Source organism: Anas platyrhynchos, chromosome 1, assembly GCF_047663525.1.
Source record: "Anas platyrhynchos isolate ZD024472 breed Pekin duck chromosome 1, IASCAAS_PekinDuck_T2T, whole genome shotgun sequence".
Lineage (NCBI taxonomy): Eukaryota > Metazoa > Chordata > Aves > Anseriformes > Anatidae > Anas > Anas platyrhynchos.
The window spans coordinates 72,319,337-72,341,293 of NC_092587.1; the positions used below are offsets into that span (position 1 = coordinate 72,319,337).

General features: G+C 40.6%; 1 protein-coding gene across 6 annotated transcripts in view; it reads left to right on the plus strand.

Annotated features, from left to right (window-relative positions):
• The first annotated feature begins 3,329 nt into the window (after positions 1-3,329).
• Positions 3,330-21,957, plus strand: part of PHF21B (PHD finger protein 21B) — a 176,132-nt gene continuing 157,504 nt past the window's right edge. Inside the window, exons 1-3 of one of the 6 annotated variants that reach the window (XM_072041399.1) lie at positions 3,334-3,822; positions 4,443-4,475; positions 4,763-4,828. In XM_072041399.1, coding sequence (XP_071897500.1) covers positions 3,769-3,822; positions 4,443-4,475; positions 4,763-4,828 — 153 coding nt within the window. In that variant the 5' untranslated portion in view covers positions 3,334-3,768. Of the gene's footprint in view, positions 3,823-3,877; positions 4,476-4,762; positions 4,829-21,957 lie in introns of those variants that run through there. The other 5 variants (XR_011810829.1, XM_038173369.2, XM_038173370.2 and 2 more) reach the window with 5 other exon arrangements.

Genomic DNA, 21,957 nt, shown 5'->3' on the forward strand with positions numbered 1-21,957 from the left:
ACAGAGTGGTAACATTTGTATTTCACTGTAGAAGACATACCTGTACCCCGGGATTGCGTGGGTACTTTAAAATGTGAAAGCCCCTATCCAGGATCTGAATGTGATCTCCACTGTGAGGAGAAAGGAAGGGTAGTCTTCTTCTTCTGGAAGACTTCCTAAGTTCCAAAACTTGTATGAGCAAGGACAGCCTTTCCAGGGATGAATGAAAAATGTGTTTTAAAATGCGTTTAATCACATGACATGTTATACTTCATATAGCCTGGCTTTTTGTTGTTGTTTTGGTTTTGTTGTTTATTTGTTTTCTGGTTAACTCTGACCATGTAAGTTTCCATGCTTAAGCAGATCTCTTTGCCACACTGTCAGCCAGTCTGCTTGATCTCTTATTCCCTTTGCATTCTCCAGATAAATTGGAGTGTCCCTTATGCAGATGCAGAGGTGGAAGGGAAGCTCACTGAGCTCTCACATCCATGCAGCAAGTAGGATGACTTCTGCCACCACAATCTCCAAGTAAATTGCAGAAAGCTGTTAACATTTTTATAGGTGACTGCATAACATTATTGCGTAAATGAATTTGATAGATTAATGTATTTTACACGACTTCACTAGGAAACAATATAAGCAGTATCAATAAATGAAAAACAAAGTACTGCATTATGCTTTATAGTTTAAAATTTATATTTATATTAAAATTTGTGACTCATCATAGCATTGTAGAAATATAAACCAATTTTGAATGGCAAGCAGATTGAAACAAATTTCTAAAATTTTCGTCCTGGCATCTCACTGATGTGGGGAGGACAACACAATAACCCTTGCCTCTTTGAGCTAATAATGTAACATAGTACACTTCTTGAAATTGTACACTTCTTTGTGAGAAGTTAGGCTTCTAACAGTAATTGCTATTTTTATTCTGATGAACAAGCAAATATTTTATAGTGCTGAGGAAAAGTCTCTTTGCTCTACCAATGAAAAATGCATTAAAACAAATCAACCAGCAGAATGTCAATGAATTAACAACTAATACATAAATAAATCATATCTGCCTAGTTTATTCAATTTTAGTTGATGGCCTGATTCTCAATTCACAGAATTTTTGCACTGATATAAGCAGAGTTTACAAAGAAACTACAAAGTTAAAGTTCCAAATTTACAAAAACCTTCAAGCTTCCCTTTTTCAAAAGTTGGTTCAAATGCTTAATTAGCTTATGTAGAGTCACTTTAAATTTATGAGTAGAATCCCATAACCATTTAGAAGCCTAGCCTGCTCCTTAAATATCTGACATCAAATCTGATCTGGTATTTATTTACCTTACTTTTATTTAGCCTTGATTTTTTTGGACATAGCACTACAAAATACTTTTGTACAGAAGGCATGAGAAGTGGCATTGATTTTACATTAAAAGATCTTATTTGTCAGTTTCTGTGATTGACCTACTTGTCCTTACTTGTGTGCGCAGAGTTTGTTTTTTAAAAATCTCTTTCGCAGATAAGCCATTTTCACTGAATGGAAATTAAACGCCCCCTCCAATATTTTCAATCCAAAGAGCAGATACACTGACTACAGAAAATAAACTGCCTTAAAAATTATCACCATAATAAGAGTGAAACAAGCTCCTTGATTTTACCTGTTCAAGATGTATGCAAACCCTAAACAACTACTAAAAATGAGGCCCATTACCATTACCGTAAGGTAGACCATCAGCCACTACTATTACATTGCTAACTTTAAGATGGGTCTTTTAAAATAATTTGTTTAATCATAAGGTTAATAGAAAATTAAAATTTAATTTAGTCTTTACTTCTAAATTTGCCAGGCTGAGAATATCTCACCATAATTTTTCTTATGACTTAAATGTAAAAAGTTACATCATGTTTGGACAGAATATATTTGAGGAGTTCACTGAAAGTTGGGTACAAATTTTGGATTCCCAGCATGTTATATCTCAAAACAGCTCTAATTACAGAATATTTGACCTAGGTTGGTTTTGGTGTGGATTGGTGTCTTTAATTAGTTTTGAGATGAATTTAATTAGTTATGAAAATTCCATCCAAAAATTCCACACCAATGTGCATCCAAGCACATCTGGAGCACAGGGGTGTTTTAACTACTGACTAATCATTTAGGATGAGTTTAAACTTCATGTTTCAGTGCTGTTTAAGTAAGATGTCAGTGTGCAATTACCACAGGAATGGGAGCATCTGTGCATTAAGGTTCTTGTCTCCAGCACTCTGTCATCAACCAGCATGCTAAGATGTGCCCTCAATTTTGGGTGTCATCAGTAAAATTATTCTGAGCACTACTTTTGGTTTCCAACCCCACTGCAGCCACGCGTCAACAAGACAGTAAATCTAACTCTATTACTGCATCAAAAATACTGCAGCTACACAGCCAAGCACTGACTGGGTATAAATTTGTGCTGCTGCCCTAAAACACACTTAAATTGTCAGCTGGATCAGTTATTGTTGGGATTTCCTGAAGGTGGGTCACACTTTGGTGGTACAGGAGTGATGTGGAGGTGATGTGGTTCTGACTGCAGGTGATGCAGACTACGTTTAGGGTGCTGGGTGTGTTGGTGGCACGTGTGTTTGGTACTGATGGCCTGGTTTGATTCAAGTGGATGAAGTCCCACAAGTGTACATCAACTCTTCCATGCTGGTTTGAAGTGTTGATAATGTGGTCACTGAACACAGGCTGTGGTGCTGAGCAGCCCCTACCCCATCCAACTCCTGGCTCACAATGGGTTTCGGTGCAGATCTGCAGCCCCCCACTGGGAAACTGTGTTAGGGAGTCAGTTAAGACCTCCCTGCCCCACAGCAGCTCCCCTCAGGTGAACTGGTGGGGGATATGTGTGAGGCAGCGGGGTGTAACGGGATGCACTCCGCCCCTCCCCCGACCGCCCTGTGGCTGAGCTCCGTTGTTCCCTCACCCACCACAACCGAGTCGGGGCGGGCAGTGCGCATGCGCGGGCCGGCAGCGCGCACACCCCCCCCCCCCCCCCCCCCGTCCCCCCCGTCCCCACCCCCCCCCTCCTCAATTTCCCCCCCCCTCCTCCCCCCCGTCTCCATCCGGGCACCTCCGCGCCGCCCGGCGAGCTTCCGCACAACTTTTTTTCCCCCCAGCAAAGTGAAATCAAGGCGCTGCCATGCGCGCGCGCTGCGAGGAAATATAGTCCCTCCCGGCCCCCTTCTCCGCCCGGCCCCATTGGCGGGGGAAGGAGGGGGGTGGAGGAAAGGGGGGGGGCAAGGGGGCGGGGCGGGGCCGGGCCTGAGGGGGGGGGGGACGCGGGCGGGGGCGGTGGGGGAGGGGCCCCCCCAGTCCCAGTTTGGCGGAAAGTGAGTGATGAGTCTGTGTCCCCAGCAAAGAGGCGGCCAACTTGGTGGGCACGCCGAGGAGTTGGTCCCCGCCGCTCTCGGGGGCGCTTTTTTTTTTTTTTTTTAAATTTATCATCACTATCGCCGATCCTTTTCTTTCCTTTTTTTTTTTTTTTTTTTCCTGGTCTTTTTTTTTTTGCTTTATTTTTTTTTTTAGAGGGAGGGGTGGCTGCCCGGTTGCCAAAAGGAAAAAAAAAAAAGGCAAAAAAAATTACAAAAACAAACCAACAACAACAACAAAAAAGCGAAAAGAAAGGGAGCAAAAAAACCAGCCATTCAAACAATTCAAACCAACAACAACAAATCCAAACCAAACAAACAAACTAAACAAACAAACAAACAAACAAAACCCTCGGATCTGAAAGTGGCAGGAAAAGTGCCCGGCAAGTTGCAGGAATGGAGCTACACAGCTTGCAAGAGGCGTTAAAAGTGGAAATCCAATGTCACCAGGTAAAAAAAAAAAATGAAATGAAATAAAATAAAATAAAATAAAGTTAAAAAAATCGTTTTCGTTCTCCCCGGCGCTTCTCCAGACGGAGAGGAGGAGGACGAGGCAGCTCACGCTCCCCAGCAGCGGCTGCTGCTTGCCGCGGGGTCCTGCGAGGGGCCGGGGGGGCGGCGGGGCCGCGGTGCGATGGCGAGGCTGGGGGGCCACCCCCACTCGGTCCCCCGTGGCAACGGCGAGCACTCCGCCAAAGTAGTTTTTTGGATTGTTGGCTCGAGTTTTGTCTTGGCTTTCCTTGCTTTCTTTCTCTTATGTGTGTGTGTGTGTCTCTGGCTGTGCTGGGGAGAGCCGGAGTTGTTGGTCGGGGCTTGCGGGAGTGAGTGTGCGAGAGCGTGTGTGTGTGAGCGTGCGTGTGTGTGCGTGTGTGTTGGAGAGATTAGGACGAGACTTGAATATTTATGAGCTTTGCTTGAAACTGACTCGCAGTGTTTACTTGCCTCTTTGTTCCTTACCCCCCTCCCTCCCCCGTCCGCACACATACATACATTTAAAAAAATCCATTAAACTTGAAACAGTTTCTAATTCCTCCTTTTTGGGGGGTGATTTTTTTTTTTTTTTTTAATAGAAACTAGTTGCACAGATGAAGCAAGATCCACAGGTAAATGCAGATTCTTTTTTTTCTCTTCTTCAGTATTTTATCCCTGCTGTAATAAGCGCAGTTGTGCTGGGACAGCAGGATGAGAAACTTTATCAGTAAGAGATCTCATTTTGTAGTCTGCACTGAGCTTTCTTACTAAAGAGGGTGTTTTGTGTGTGCATGCTTTCGTACGGCTTTGGTGGAACGAACGATTTTGCCTTTGAACAATTTCTAGATCGGAAGTTTATTCATTACAGGGGTTAGTTTACACTTTGCCTTTAATATGCATCTTATTGCCGTTTTTGCAGAACGGGGATCTTAAGAAACAAATCCATGAAAGGCAAGCAAGAATAGCAGCTCTTAATGAGAAACAAGTAAGGAACATATCGACTAAGTCGTGTTTGGTTTTTCTTCTTGTTTTTACAATGCACTTTCTAAACATCCGAAAAGTGTCTGTGTTAGCTGAAAAATACCGACAGCAGAGAATATAACATCCGTTTTCCTAAGTGTAAAGTATGAAAATGCATGTTTTCAAAATGAGGTCGGATTCTTGGATGTCTTGCTGGGGGAAAGAATGATTTTAGCACTACTTGTTGTAGAAAGATAAGCAGTAGCTAAAACGTAAAAAAAAAAAAAAAAAAAAAAAAAAAAAAAAAAAAAAAGAGGCGTCCATTTTGAGTTGGTCGACATGTTTTAGGAATATGGATAATTCTCCTATCTTGGGCTACTTCTGTGTAATGTGCAAAGCAAGAGTTGGGAACGGGGAGGCTGGAGCACAGTTTGGAGCCATTTCTGTGTTTGATTACAGAACTATTTTTTATTGATCACTTTATTTTAATTCTTTTCTACTTCTTTATTTTTTTTTTCCTCCCCAGTTGCCTTTCTCTTCCCTTGGTCTGATCTGACGTGTTAGCTTTTGATTCGAGTTCACTTAGGCACTTTCACTCTCCCCCCCCCCCCCAAAAAAAAAAAAAAGAAAAAAAAAGAAAAAAAGAGCTTAACCTGTTTCAGTTTCAGCCGCTGGAAGGGGGGGGGGGGGGGAGGGAAGGGGAATTAAAAAATCGGAGGAGGGGAACAAAACAACCCAGATACCTCTCCCCCCTCCCTCTCCCTCTCTCTCTCCCACCTCTCAGACCCTCCCCAAACTTTCCCGTCCCCTGGCTTTGCAGGGGGGCGCCCCCCACTCGCGGGCGGGGAGCGGCGTGGGGCGTTTCAGCACCGCGGACAGCAGCGGGGGGGGGATCTCTCTCTCTGCCGAACTATCCGCCCCCCACCCCAAAAACCCCAACCAAAGGCCCCTGTCCCCACTTGCAGGACTTCCACTGGGCGAAGGGTGGCTGACAAAGCCGGAGACAGATCTGTTTGCATGAAACCCCCCTCCCCAGGACTGAACTTTCCGTCTCCATCCCCTCTTTGCTCTCACCCTCTCTCTACTCTCATGACCCCCCCTTTCTTTCACAACCTCCCCATCTCGCACACTCCCCTTCCCCTCCACCCCCCATCCCCCGGCAGCGCAGTTCCTGCGGAACGCGGTGGCCGCTTCAGCACCACGGCCACGGACAGCGCCCGCGGGGCCGGGGCCGGGCGGGGAGCCCGCGTGGGACCCCCTCTGGCTTTCCCATTTTCCTTCTTTCCTTTTTCATTTCTTTTATTTCTTTCCTGTTTCCTTTCTCTCTCTCTCTCTCTCTCTCTCTCTCTTTTTTTTTTCTTTTTTTTTTTTTTTTTTTTTTTCTCTTTTTCTCCTGGAGTTGTGCTTAAAGTTGAAAAGTGATCCATGCATATATATAGTCTGTGTCCATAGGTGACGGCGATTATGTGCCACCCTTTTCCTCCCGGTTTATTGTAATCAGAATTTGTCAGCACTCTCAATTTGGTAGTGGAAGCTTCCATTTTGTGAGGAAGGGGTGTTGGTTTCTTCTAACATGGAGAAAAGTCTGCAGAGTTTGAAGGTGGGGGATGGGGCCCCATTCATGCTGAACATTACCATTTTGATTGCTTTGATGCCATTTTTGGAGGGGGGAGGGGATAGAATACCCTACTCAGCAGAGCACAAAGATGTTTAATCACTGTATAGAATCAAATCAGATACTTTCTTCTTAAAAGCAAATCTGACACTACATGATAGCTAAGGGGTGTCAGTCTTTTTGTTTTTTTTTTTTCTTTTGTGGTGTAAACCAGCAAGTTGTTGACTCTAGTACTACTATACTGAGTATAAGATTTTTTTCTAAACAAGGTAACAGCTTTTACTGCAACAATGCATCTTTATGTTTTCTTTCTTCAAGATGGAAATAGTTTTACTGTTCTAAGTGGGTATTTAGAACATACATTTGATCATTTTCCCCTATATTGTAGCAACTATTTCAAGGCTGTTTAAATTTTTATGATGATAGTAAATGAGAAGCTATTTATTATGTGTCATGCTGGAATTTAGATAAGGCAAAGAGACATGTTTGAAAATACAGTTTGAATGTTCTGATTCAGCTCGGTGAAAGAGGTTTGTGCTAAGCTTGCACAATCTATTTATGCATAATCCAAACTAACTAGTAAACAATTGTCATATATTTATGACTTGCCCTTCTCATAATCTTATAAATATCAATAAACTATGAAGTAATTAAACATAAAATACCAACATCCTGTAAACACACCAGATTTGGCCTAGCAGGAAACCTACTATGGTTAGGCAAACAATAAAAAATAAAAATAAAAAAAGTTTTTTAGATTTATTTTACTGATTTCAACATCTTGTGCAACAAGAGCTTATAAATAAAGAGTCTAGCTCTTAAGTATAAGAATCTGGAGGTTTTTAGTAAGAGTCTAGCTGGTGATGTGCTGTCCTCTTGCTCTAGACTGCCACCTCTGGAGGTCTAAACTAGAAACTTTCTTGGGTCACAAGTGAAGTGAGTTTGGAGGTCTTAACCTTTGACCAAATCACAAAACCATCATGCAACTTTGCAGACCAGGTGGTAATTAGCAGTTGCTCCTTGGGTACTGGCTTAAAAGTGAGGTACTGGGTTAAAAGCTCTTGAGGGTCTGTTGAGGTGCAGTGAAAGCTGCTGAGACAATAGTTTGACTAATACTGCAGCTGTTTACTGGTTTCAGGCTCTCACTTTTGTGGATACACCAAAACACAAAAGTAACCTTAAGAAGGCTGTGTAAGTAGGGAAGTTGTTTTTACATGTTTTTCCCCCCACCCACATTCATGCCCAATTTCTTTAGGCACAACTGATTCATAATTCACTAAAACATATCTTTTGATTGTGCATGCACTTTTTCAGCAAAAGATGCTGAAATTACATTTCAATTAAAACGTATGTGTGGATGATGAAGCAGGTAGTAAAATGAATAACACATCTGGTAGAAAAATAGCAGGGGGGAGTGTTACCTTTCAGTACCGCCACTCCTCAGTTTTCCATTGTAGCTGTTAGCATTTGTGGCAATATTTCTTTTCCTTTAAAATTACAAATAAAACCAGAAAGAATCGAATGAGAAACTCAACTTTTGGCATATGAGGTAAATGTATAAGGGAGACTTACGTGCACAGTTGGCTTTTAAGTTGCAGCCTAATTAAAGATCCCTGGCTAGTCATTGATACTTCCTTTTCTTGTTGGAAATAGTATGGAATATAGTTTATATAGTATGGAATATAGTTTATGGAATAAACTATATAGTATGGAATATAGTTTATATAGTATGGAATATAGTTTATATAGTTTTCCTATTTTCTTAGTCTTTTCAAATAAGCATTATGGAGCCATTATTTTCATTACCAAAGTGGTGCAGCCTAAGTTAATACTTAACTTGGCATCTTACTCAGAAAGACAGAAGTTAGACTTTTGTTCAGAGTCCATCCCTCATATACTATAGTTCTGATGAATTGTAATAGCATTTGAGAGTGGGTTACCTCTTCTTTAACAAGATATGATGTGTGAAGACTCCATTAGTTGGTTCAGTGGTTTTACACCTTCAATCTACAGCACATGCAGAGCAGCAGTAACATTTTTATCTAAATTGTCAAGCAACAAGCATGTATATGTAAATAAAAGAACTATCATAAGAAAGAGCCAGTGTTGGTCTTAAAAGCACACCAGAGGTGTCTGCTGCATGTGTTTCTTGCTTTATGTCTTTAAAGAGTCTTTAAGGGTCTTTTCATTTTAGAAAGTTGTCTCTTATTAATTAATAGATGAAGATAAACAAATAAAGAAACCGTTCACCTCCAGTCAGAAATTAATTGTTACTGACATAAATATTAGATGGCGAGCCAGGTCTTAAAAATTAACAATGAGCATGTGTGGGCTACTATATTTTCGACTCTGATGAACTCTGAATTCTGACAGCCTGTCCTGGAGCGCAGTAATAAAAATATGTCGTCCTGAAAGACATTATGTATATGCCATTCACTTGTGCACTGCCTCATTTCTTTACCATAATTTACTATCTATGCAGAAAATCAACATTAGTTTCAGGCAGACTCCCCCAGCCTTTGCTAATGCTGGCTTGTATTTTTGGGTAGTATGTCTGAAATTAAATCACTGACTGTATTTTGCCTATGGTGATCACCAGTAAAGCCTGTTTGTGGAAAGTGTTAGACTTCATAAATTCAAATACAGTTCTTGTATGACTTGTTGGAAAGGATCTAGCTCAAGATGTCTGATTTTACTCATGTCGTGTCTTTGTTTTGGGGAAAAGGAGGAGGTGTTTTTCTGGTTTGTTGAAATTCGGGATGTGCTGTGCCCGGAAATGGCAACATTGTTTACACACATTAAAGGGAAAATTCTTGAAATTTGCCAAAGCTCAGTATTTCATACTGTTTGGTACTTTCAGAATTGTTGAAATCAAATAGCATCAGTGAAAACTGAGATAAAACCTGAAAGGCATTTCCAAATCAAGTTGAACCTAATGTGAAACTCCGTCACATGGCACACACAGCACTCCCATTTACTGTGGCATGAATTATATCTACTTATGTTCATCCCAGCAGAATTTGGTTCAAAGGGCCTTACCAAGTACTTGCCGAAGTTGAGAGAGACAGGGCGATGAGCCCCAAGGTGAAATATTAAACTTTTCAATCACAAGTCTTTAAACATAAAGACAACAGGTATTAAATCTGGGCTTGACCTTACAGTTCCTCTGCATGTTGAGGTCCCACTGACTTTGCTGGGAAACCTGTATGACTGAAGAGTCAAATGAACTTACTGGATCAAAGTAATGATTAGTTCAGGACTGTAATTCAGAAAGCTTCTGTTCCTCATCTTTTTTTTTGCTGAAAACAACAATTTATTAGTTGCTTTGCCATCTGTTGAAGAAGTGACAAAACTAGGAAAGAATTTACCTTCAGCTCTTTGGAGGAGAAACTTGGGAATACAGTTTGCATAGTGGCAAGCCCAGCTTTCTGGTTTTTTTTTTTTTTTTTTTTTTTTTTTTTTTTTTTTTTTTCAGTAATACTATGTTGAGAAAAAGGGTAATAAAGACCATTTTCATAGAGGTGAAACACAATGGAAATACATGTATGTATCCTTGTGGCTTTCTGCCTTCCATTAGGTTGTCCATCTAAGATTCATGGAAATTACACATCTGTAATCACACACAGAATCACACAGAATTTCTAGGTTGGAAGAGACCTCAAGATCATCGAGTCCAACCTCTGACCTAACACTAACAGTCCCCACTAAACCATATCCCTAAGCTCTACATCTAAACGTCTTTTGAAGACTTCCAGGGATGGTGACTCCACCACCTCCCTGGGCAGCCCGTTCCAGTGCCTAACAACCCTTTCAGTAAAGAAATTCTTCCTAACATCTAACCTAAAACTCCCCTGGCGTAACTTTAGCCCATTCCCCCTCGTCCTGTCACCAGGCACATGGGAGAACAGGCCAACCCCCACCTCGCTACAGCCTCCTTTAATGTACTTATACAGAGCAATAAGGTCACCCCTGAGCCTCCTCTTCTCTAGGCTGAACAAGCCCAGCTCCTTCAGCCGCTCCTCATAGGACTTGCTCTCCAGCAAATGAAAATGTGTACTGGAGGGGTTAGAACCACCTTTTGTTTGGTAGCTGCTTGACTGGCATGTAAAATGCTATTTTGTTCTAGCAATTTTCTTTGACTGTATGATGTTCTGTAGTTGTACAGTATATCGCTTGGCAAGGCTAAGAGTTGAAAAGTGAGCATTACGTTCATTTTAACCATTTTAAACATTTTAAAGAGTTCACTTTGATATTTTAGCCACTTAAAACACCTGCTGTCAGAACAGTACAATTGATTTCAATTAACTTTGAATTTCTTCAATAAGATGACTTTTATAATAACTCCAGTAATCCCATGATGCCTCATTAGAGGAGCTGGCTATGATGATTATCCCTGTGATTTAGCATTTTTTTCATTACAATGGTTTTGTCTATTCAGAAGAAAAAAAAAAAAGGTATTATGGCAACAATACCTTTTTATTTCACTTCTGGTTTTACACTAACAGAACATTCTACCTGTTACACAGTGTAAAATACCTAATTTATACTTGCAGCAAACAGGTATTTGTTCAGATGTATACAATACTTTAGTAGGTAGACCCTTTCAAAGAAACTTTAGTTCTGTGTAGGAACTCTTTCTAGGAGTTAGAATTTGCTTTAATTTCCTAGTAGACACTTGGACAGTTAAAAGCTATGCTTTCACAGGAGTCTTTGTCTAGAGCTCTGGTTTAATGGGACAAATTTTCAACTGGTTCGTGCCATATGTGCAGCTGATTCGGAATTGCATTATCATTTTAGACGCTTGTATCAGATCACTTCATTCCAGGATCTAGCCCACAGACTCATTCTGCTTGTAGAAGAAAAGTAGAATATGGCTTTAAATGTCTCCTTTCCATTTCATGGTGTTAGAGAAGGGTTTTTGAATTGTGATTTTAAATCACATTTCCAGTAGGATACTGCATCACTCTAAACACTTCTGGTATGTTCAAGTAGAGAAAATCCCTTTTCATCTCATTCCAGATTTGATTTTCAAGTTGAAAGCATGAAGGCGTATAAAGGCAGGTTAATATAGAGTTACTTTTAAGTTTTGCCTCTATGCCTTTCTCTTTGTGATCAAAGATAAAATATGCAGTATTTTTTTTTTACTTGATTAAAAAATGATACCTCCCTCTCCCCTCAGCCCCCCAAAACAAAATCTGAAGCATTAACACAATTTCTCATCAATAGAATTAAAGGGTAGAAGTTTGCAAATCAATAAGACAAGGCCATGGTAAATGGTATATGTGTGATCAAGATGTCAAAGAGGGCAGTTTGTACATGCATAGTAGTTGGAGGTAAGGGAAGTACCAAAAATGGGCTGCAAGTTTAAAATAAGAACAAAGAAAAACAAACAAACAAACAAACAAACAAAAAGAATTGGACTAATTGAAATGCAAATTTATCTTTCTGCCATTAAAGTAAAGTAGTCAGTTATTTCAACCTAACAGAATTATATTTGGTCTATCCAGTCCTTGTGGTTAAATCAACCACACTTCCCTTATGTGCATCTATATGAATGTATGTGTATTTTATTTATTTATTTATTTATTTATTTATTTATTAATTATTCACTTAAGGTGGTGCTACTTTGTTATTTGGAAATATTTTTCTTGAGCCAAAATGTACTTCCTTAAATATGCTCTCTCCCTCTCCCCTTCTCTCTCTCTCTTTGAATCAACTACTTATTGTTATGTAGTAGCAATTTCCAGAGCGTCATATGAAATTGCTGATGCGGCTTAGTTCTAGCTACAACCTGCAACTGTCAATAGTAAGCATCTATTGAAATCTAATATGTACTACAGGGCTTTTTTGCACAAGTACAGGCAGACCCTTCTGGTTAATATACAGTGACAATTGAAAAAATATGAGGACATTTTCTTTTTTTAAGCCATGGAGGAGTTAAGTGTATGCCTGAGTTTAAACTACAGAACAACCCATCTGACTGAAGGAAAGTAAACCAGAGAAATAGCCCTACATGTGGCTTTGGGAGAATCAAAACAATAAGTATCTGGGAAATCTGTAGATATGATGGGTGGTGTTAATTTGAGGTGTTGCAAGGCAGTCTTATTTTCAGAATTGGAATTCAGCCCTAAGAGCTTGGGTGTTGAGGCTGCAGCAAGAACAGTGTGTTCGTCTGGAAATTTGTCTGGTTGCTTACATTTCATCAAGAGAAGGGTATAATAGGTCTTGAAACAGAAGTTAAATCTATACCTTACCATGTTGATTTAACTTGATTGTGTAGGTACTTTGTGATATAGCTTACTTCTTAACCAGAGAGAAGTAATGGCATAGCCTTTCTGAGCAAACTCAGCTATTGATGACAAATCTTATAAGGTTACAGAAAGTAAAAATGTATATTGTATTTTGATTAAAGTGACTCAAGTGAGAATCGTTGATACTTTTGACACACAGCAGAGATTAACCCACAGCTTCTGTAATTTTACATTTTTCTAAAGCGCTCTGAATCAGCTAAGACTGTCTAAAGATTTATTGGTGAACTGAAGCTTTTCTAAGAATGAAAAAGATGAGAGAAGATTCCATTCTCAGAAATGCACAGACTAGAGAGTCTCTGTGTCTAAATGTGTTTGTGTGTGTGTGTATTGGTTGGGTGTGAGCATAAGGTCTTTCTCTTTGATATCATTCAGGCAGAAAGCCAATATGCGCATGTAAATGAGCCTGAAAATATAATTAAAAATATATACATATTGAGGACTGTGATACATAATTTTATATGAGATGCAGGTTACAAAGTGACAAGTAACGTTTCCTATATAATCACCGATACTAACTCTCATCTCTGATTTATGCATCTCATATGTTATTAAGTACTGAAGAGATAAATGCTGGAATTATTTCTAAAGATATAATTTCACCACAGTGAATGAATGCAAAGTATGCCTTGCCCATTCTTCTCCCAAAACAAAAGCCAAAATACACCTACCACAAAAATGTTACTACAGACACTAAAACTATCTTATATAAGGTCAGATAAAGACCTCTTTGATAGAATATATTTCTTGGATACAGACTGTGGCAAAATAGACCTGGCTGTGTCATTAATATATTAAGATGAAGGAGATTCTGCAAATCATATCTAGGAACTCAAATACAGATGAAAAAAGATAGATTGCCAGGTGAAAGACATAAACAATCTTGGCCTGTATTTCATTGTAGATAACAAAGTCTTGCACGTAAAAGCTTACACAAGAAACATCTCAGAAACTCCAAACTTCAGGCAAGAAGCCAGTTTTCTTTGCTGTCTATTCTAAAAGTTAGGTTAGAGTGCTGGATACAGAAGCTAACATTACTGCTCTCCAGCTTGGAGAGTAGGTATTTTGTAAAGCTTTATATCTTGTTTAAAAATACAAGTGGAATCCAGATGTATTTCTATCAGCAGCTCTGTAGCCCATAAATATATACAAACTTAGCCTGTGTCTTATTTACATTATTTTATTAACATTCTTTGCTGAGTGGGCTTGAATGGAGCACAATCTCTCATATAGAGGATCTAATTGTAAACACAAGGGGTAGAACCAAATATGCAGCCTTTAAAGGGAAAAGAGTCTGGCAGCTTTGTTTAAAATGTCCTTTAATGAACTTCTGTAGCAGCTTGTATCTTAGCAACACATTTTATTACATACCAGTGTGAGAGAATCAGTTTGCAGATGTAGTTGCACAGTTGCACACAGTAATTTATTTCCCCCCTTCTTTTCCCCCTTTTTTTTTTTTTTTTCCCTACTCCTCTGCGGTGACTCAACTGGAATGTGCAGACTGGTTTTTCTAGCACTGATAGCTCACTCAAAATCCCTGGTTGGTTCATTTGTATCTGTTCTGTTTTGTTAGTTGATGAAAAAGTGTGGTAAATGCATAGTGATTTTGCTTGCTCTTAGAAATTCAGATATGACTGTTTTGAATAGGCACGGATTTAAATTAAAAACAAACCAAGCTCATTTCAATGTGCTTTTTTTTTGCTAGTAAGTGTTCCGTCCAGTGCTAGTCCTCGTACACACAAACTAGTTTCCAGATTTATAGGTTATTTACTCTTCACTGTTACATGGAGCTGTTTTAATCTATCACCTTTTCCTCCTTGAAAGCTAATTGGAATATAGTAGTGACAAGAACATTTGCAAGCTTTTTTTTTTCTTCCTTCTTAGTCAAAACATTGCACTTAAAATGCAAATATATCAAAAAAATAACTTGTTTTAAAACCAATTAAAATAGTGCACTTCTGTCTCTCTTTCAAATGACCTGAAAGAGTTGAGAGTTTCTTTGTTGAAAGAAATACTTTTTTTTTTTCCTTACATTACTAATTGCAGACTGAGTTCTATCTACTTGCATGTTTTGACTGAAAAATACTGTGAGTAGCTCTTTTCAGTAGGGTCTGCTGAAGAATGAGATACTACTGAAGATATGTATGAGCAATAGAACCTAGACTTCTTTTTTCCTCATAAATTAAAGGGAAAAATACTTCTTATGAGCAAACTAAATAGCATTCAGCTCAATTTGCATTTTCTGCAGGCTAGGCAGATGTAAATCCAGAAATATATTTCCCTGGAGTTCACTGGAGTTACCCACAGTTCGCTCTGCTGTGATAAAAATCAGAAACTGGTCAGAGAAAGAAAAGCAGGTGAGAAAAGGTGAAGGAGGAGAAGGGCAGTCCAGAGCATTAGATGAACCCACAGAACAGGGGTAAGCTTGTTGCCTTAAAGATACTGCTCTTGGGGAAGGTTTCATTAAACTTCTTTTAACAAGTAGCATGTTGGGGGTTGATATTAAAAAGTCAGGAAACATCCATTTCATGAAGTCCTTTGGTATTTGCAAGTAGACAGGTGAAGATTTTTGAAAGAGATGGAATTGTTTCTATGCTTAATAGTAGTTAAATGTATTTGCATTAACTGACAAACCATTAAATTTCTTAAATCCTTATTTCAAAACAGAAGTTTATTTTCACTGCGGAATATAGATGGATTTGGCTCTATTTTTTTGTTTTCAGTATGGCAGGTGATAGTTTGCCTGTATCTTCGGAATTGCAATAGTTCAGCCTTATGAAGATGCATAAAAGAAGTCCTCCAAACTTAAAAACAAAGTGTACTGTAAAAGGAGAAATAAAAGACAGTCCTAACTACCTTTAAAAAACTGTAATATTAGACATAAACCAGTAGGATGTCCTCTGAAACCAAAAGCATTTATGTTGCTTTTGATTAACTTGCTTTTTTCTTTCACAATTCATCCCACTCTTTATTAACTTAGATTGGATTGAAAAAAAAAAAAAACCTCTAAGCCGGGGAATGCATCAGAATCTTGCACAATCACCACGATTAATGATGACAACATGAACTGTTGAACAAGCTAAATCATGAAATTCGCAATATTGCTAGACAAATGTGTTATATGCTTTTCTGCAGCTGTATTGGCCATAACAGAAGGGAGTAGCAGTTTCTGGCATATTTCATCTCCTGTCAGGAGAAATAGTACTTACAGCACATACAACATTTGAAGTCCGTGTTCCAGGGTGTGTGTGTGTGTTAATGCTGGGAATGTTTAAGTGAGGTGGAAAACCAAGGGACTTAACACATTTAGAAGGTTCTTCTGCAAGTAGTACATTAACAAGGAACAAAATGAAGCATTTAATTGCGTTCTGAAACATTTAGGAAACAATTAGGAACTTGTGTCTTGATTGGCCTAAGCAAAACATCCAGCTTGAGTTGTTCATTTTTGTATCAATAAAGAAAGAAAATGCTGTTTTCCAGAAACACTAACATTTCCAGAGACTTCTTTAACTCTCTGAGTGATAGCATTGCACCTTGTTACAGAAGTACTTTCACTAAAAGAAACTTAAAGGAACTTCCATCCCCAGATGAAGCAACAACTCATTTATAAACAATGAAAGCAGGAACAATAGAAAGCTGAGTGCATTCTGCATGAATAATATAACTGAGGGTTGTGAAAAGCCTGTGATTTTAGTATGCCAAACTCAGTGTGGGAGTGCAGCATTCAGTTGATTTTTCGACACTGGAGATTCATCCTTTCTCTCCCCCACATGTATGTGCCAACATACACACACAGAGGACTAGCAGTGATGATTAAAGAAGGAAGTCATCAGCAACTCCTGTGTGGTGATGTTGAGACTTGAGTGTAAATTCATAAAACTGATGGAACTCAGGTTGAAATCTAGGCCAACACTTAGATTTAATGCATGCCTTAGGTAGGTGGAAGAAAGTCCGAAGACCTGATTTAAGAATAAAGTTTGAATGTCAGTCACTATTCTCAGCTGCAATTCTGATTTTTGAGCATTCAGGAGTTTTATGTCAGAGAGCTCCAGAGGTCTTCAGAGTGAACTCACATTTCTGTTACATCTAGGAATATCATTTTTATTAATGAGACTAGATTTGGGTTTAAGCTTGGGCTTTCAGGCCTCTTGGTTGAAAAAAAAAATAGCTGTAGTTGGTTAGTTTCTCCTTTCTTCCCATTGCATTTACCTAACTAAAGTCTTTCTTCTAAAGGTACTTAACTGTAAGCTCTTTGGATCTGGTTCTTTCTTTGTCCTGTGTATATTCAGTGATTGGCTTAATGAGGTTCTTTTCATAGAATCATAGAATAGAATCATAGAATATCCCCAGTTGGAAGGGACCCATAAGGATCATCGAGTCCAACTCCTGGTACCACACAGGTCTACCCAAAAATTCAGAGTATATGACTAAGTGGACAGTCCAAATACTTCTTAAACTGTGACAGGTTTGGTGCCATGACTGTTTCCCTGGGGAGCCTGTTCCAGACCTAATGTCTATCCTGAACTTCCCTTATCACAGTTTGACACCACTCCCACGGGTCCCATCACTGGTCAGTAAAGAGAATAGATTGGCACCTGCCCCTCCACTTCCCCTCATGAGGAAGCTGTAGACCATGATGAGGTCTCCTCTCAGACTCCTCTCTTCCAGGCTGAACAGGCCTAGTGACCTCAGCCTCTCCTCATACGTCTTCACCTCTAGGCCTTTCACCATCTTCATTACCCTCATCTGGACACTCTCCAACAGTTTCACGTCCTTTTTGTACTGTGGTGCCCAGAACTGCATGCAGTACTCAAGATGAGGCCACACCAGTGCAGAGTAGAGCGGGACAGTCCCTTCCCTCAACCAACTAACGATGCCGTGCTTGATGCACCCCAGGATTCTGTTGGCCCTCCTGGCTGCCAGGGCACACTGCTGGCTCGTATTCAGCTTGCTGTCAACCAGAACCCCCAGATCCCTCTCTGTGGGGCTGCTCTCCGGTGTCTCATCACCCAGTCTGTACGTATAGCCAGGGTTGCCCCATCCCAGGTGCAGGACCTGGCACTTGCTCTTGTTAAATGTCATGCAGTTGGTGATTGCCCAGCTCTCCAATCTGTCCAGATCTCTCTGCAAGCCCTTTCCACCCTCAACAGAGTCCACAACTCCTCCAACTTTGGTGTTGTCAGCAAATTTGCTCAAAACACCTTCTAGTACTACATCCAAATTGTTTATAAAAACATTGAAGAGGACTGGCCATAACATGGAGCCTTGGGGGGACCCTACTAGTGACCGTCTGCCAGCCAGATATGGCCCCGTTTACCACAACCCTTAGAGCCCTGCCCATCAGCCAATTGCTCACCCACTGTATGATATTTTTGTTTAGCTGTATTCTGGACATTTTGTCCAGTAGGATCCTATGGGAAACTGTCAAAAGCTTTGCTGAAGTCCAAAAAGATCACGTCAGCTGGTTTTCCATGATTTTCCAGGAATCCCAGACAATAAGGTACTGCAAATAGTGAGTAATAAGTTAAAGGCAACAGTCACTGAAGTTTAGCCAGTGACAGAATAAACTTTCCCCAAGCTCATCTTTGAGTGTCTTTGCCAAGTATGTTACAAATACAGAACAAGCAAGTTTGAAATTTTCTGTCTCAGGCTGTCTGAGATAATCGACTACATCTACAGTTGTAGATCTGTTATCCTATAAAAAAAATTTGTTGTTTTGTAGAATATAACATGTATAGTTATTTTCTTAAAGTTGTGGTTGTTTTTTTTATTTGTTTGTTTGTTTTTGTTTTTTTTTTTCATTTCAGTCCCTTGTTATTCTTGGAAATTGACACCTATTAAACTGAGTTCTGTCGGATGATAATGATGGATTTTGTAAGATGGTCCAATGTCCTGAAAGCTGCACTGAAATCCACTAATATATCTTCTAAAGGTTTTTCTACTGTATGACATCTTTTAGTTGTACTAGCGTTAACTAAGCACAAAGCAGTGAGCAAGTGCTTTGTCCATAATTACCATTTCTGATAGGCTCCCATTTTGCTTCACAGTTATTATTATAATAAATAAATAAAATAGAAAAGTTATCACTGTTTCAGCAGCTAGACTAAGATCCTGTAGTTTTCACAGAATCACAGAATTTCTAGGTTGGAAGAGACCTCAAGATCATCGAGTCCAACCTCTAACCTAACACTAACAGTTCCCACTAAACCATATCCCTAAGCTCTACATCTAAACGTCTTTTAAAGACTTCCAGGGATGGTGACTCCACTACCTCCCTGGGCAGCCTGTTCCAGTGCCCAACAACCCTTTCAGTAAAGAAGTTCTTCCTAACATCCAACCTAAAACTCCCCTGGCGCAACTTAAGCCCATTCCCCCTCATCCTGTCACCAGGCACGTGGGAGAACAGGCCAACCCCCACCTCACTACAGCCTCCTTTAAGGTATCTGTAGAGAGCGATAAGGTCGTCCCTTAGCCTCCTCTTCTCCAGGCTGAACAAGCCCAGCTCCTTCAGCCGCTCCTCGTAGGACTTGTTCTCCAGGCCCCTCACCAGCTTCGTCGCCCTTCTCTGGACCCGCTCAAGCACCTCGATGTCCTTCTTGTAGCGAGGGGCCCAAAACTGAACACAGTACTCGAGGTGCGGCCTCACCAGAACCGAGAACAGGGGGACGATCACCTCCCTAGCCCTGCTGGTCACACTGTTTCTTATGCAAGCCAGGATGCCGTTGGCCTTCTTGGCCACCTGAGCACACTGCTGGCTCATATTCAGCCGACTATCAACCATCACTCCCAGGTCCTTCTCTGCCTGGCAGCTCTCCAACCACTCATCTCCCAGCCTGTAGCTCTGCTTGGGGTTATTGCGCCCCAGGTGGAGGACCCGGCACTTGGCCTTGTTGAACTTCATGCAGTTGACCTCAGCCCATCGGTGCAGCCTATCCAGATCCTCCTGCAGAGCTTTCCTACCCTCAAGCAGATCGACACACTCACCTAGCTTGGTGTCATCTGCAAACTTACTGAGGGTGCACTCAATGCCCTCGTCCAGATCATCGATGAAGATATTAAAGAGGGCCGGCCCAAGCACCGAGCCCTGGGGAATGCCACTAGTGACTGGCCTCCAACTGGACTTGACTCCATTTACCACGACTCTTTGGGCCTGGCTATCCAGCCAGTTTCTAACCAAACGAAGCGTGCGCCAGTCCAAGCCAAGAGCAGCCAGTTTCTTGAGGAGAATGCTGTGGGAGACGGTGTCAAAAGCCTTGCTGAAGTCAAGGTAGACCACATCCACAGCCTTTCCCTCATCCACCCAGCGCGTCACTTTGTCGTAGAAGGAGATCAGGTTCGTCAAGCAGGACCTGCCTTCCATAAACCCATGCTGGCTGGGCCTGATCGCCTGCTTGCCCTTCAAGTGCCGCATGATGACTCCCAAGAGGATCTGCTCCATGAGCTTCCCTGGTACTGAGTTTAAACTGACAGGCCTGTAGTTTCCCGGGTCTGCCCTCCGGCCCTTCTTGTAGATGTGCGTCACAATTGCTAGCCGTCAGTCAGCTGGGACCTCCCCCGATAGCCAGGACTGCTGATAAATGATGGATAGGGGCTTGGCCAGCTCCTCTGCCAGTTCTCTCAGTACCCTTGGGTGGATCCCATCCGGCCCCATCGACTTGTGCACATCCAAGTGCCATACCACGTCACCAACCAGTTCTTCGTGGATGGTGAGGGCCACATCCTGCTCCCCATCCCCTTCCACCAGCTCAGGGTACTGGGTATCCAGAGAACAACCGGTATTGCCGCTAAAGACTGAGGCAAAGAAGGCATTGAGCACCTCCGCCTTTTCCTCATCTCTTGTAACTAAGTTTCCCCCCGCATCCAGTAAAGGATGGAGATTCTCCTTAGTCCTCCTTTTTGTGTTGATGTATTTATAAAAACGTTTTTTGTTATCTTTAATGGCAGTAGCCAGATTGAGCTACAGATGAGCTCAATTTTGTCCCTAAATGTTTTGTTGCATTCAGTTGAGCTGTAACTCTTGATAGTTGCTGAACATCTGAACCATGTGGACATAACTTCCCCCACCACACCCAAACTACCCTTTATTTAAAAAAAAAAGCAAACAACTTCATTAAACAAACAACTCATAAATTGACCAACCACTGATACAAAGTACGACTTAATCCCTAATGTTCTTACTCTTTCTTTAAGCTAGTTTCCACCAAAGTCACTGTTAATTTGCTAGTTAGAGTTTCTCAAATGACTGTGTAAAGACTGTGGCTAAATCTTCAGATTTTGGTTCTACTTTTATTATTCCTGTAAAAAAAATAGCCTTAATAATGTTGTTCTTCCAGAAGAAATTCCAAATAATACATAATTCCAAGTGCTACATATTTACTTAACAATTCGCTATTGTTTAAAAGAGATCTTGCAATCATCAAGCGCTTGTGTATTCATCAGTTAGCTTCTGGGCTGTTGCAAACTATCATGTAAACACATAGTTAAAAAGTTTTTAAAATGCATAATTCCCACCAGATTGGACAAATACATGACCTGAGGTTTATTAAGATGCAGATTCTTGACACAAAAGTGCTTAGAGCTCTTAGTCTGTTGGGTTATGACCCACTGAAGAAATTTTACCTTCCCAGGTCAAGGATCTGTCAGTTAGAAACAATTTATCCGAAATCATTACACTATTAGCAGCTTAGAAAGGCTTGAAGTTAGCATTAAAGTACTGGACTTGTGTGGGAATTTGTTTTGATATGCTGAATGTACAATGAATCAGTCTTATACAAAAATTATTTGGTTGCTTTACAAGCACATTCTATCTTATTCTGAGAGATCTATCCTCGGTTTAGACATCCAAAATATTTTGTTTTCTTTTGTTTTAGTGACAATGACTTAGAGGGAGAAGTAGACACACACATTTATGTTTCAAGGCCAGATTCTGCCAAACTCAAGGACTTTGGGCCCTTCTTATTTAAAGGAGAAAGATTACTCTCCACCTGGAGGAGAGGTTTTCATGCTGCATAGACATCAAAACAACCAAAGAGCTTGAGAAACAGGAGTAAGAGGTGATGTCCAGAGTCAATACAGTAAAGTTTAATCTCATGGGTTCTTTGTGAACAAAGCAGGGAGGCCCAAGTACTGGGACACAGAATTGAGTAGGACAACAGGTAAAAGTTTAAGTGGATGATTACCTTTCCCAGTTCCCAGCAAAGGGGAGGCTGAGGAGATTGTGTGCAGTTTGTG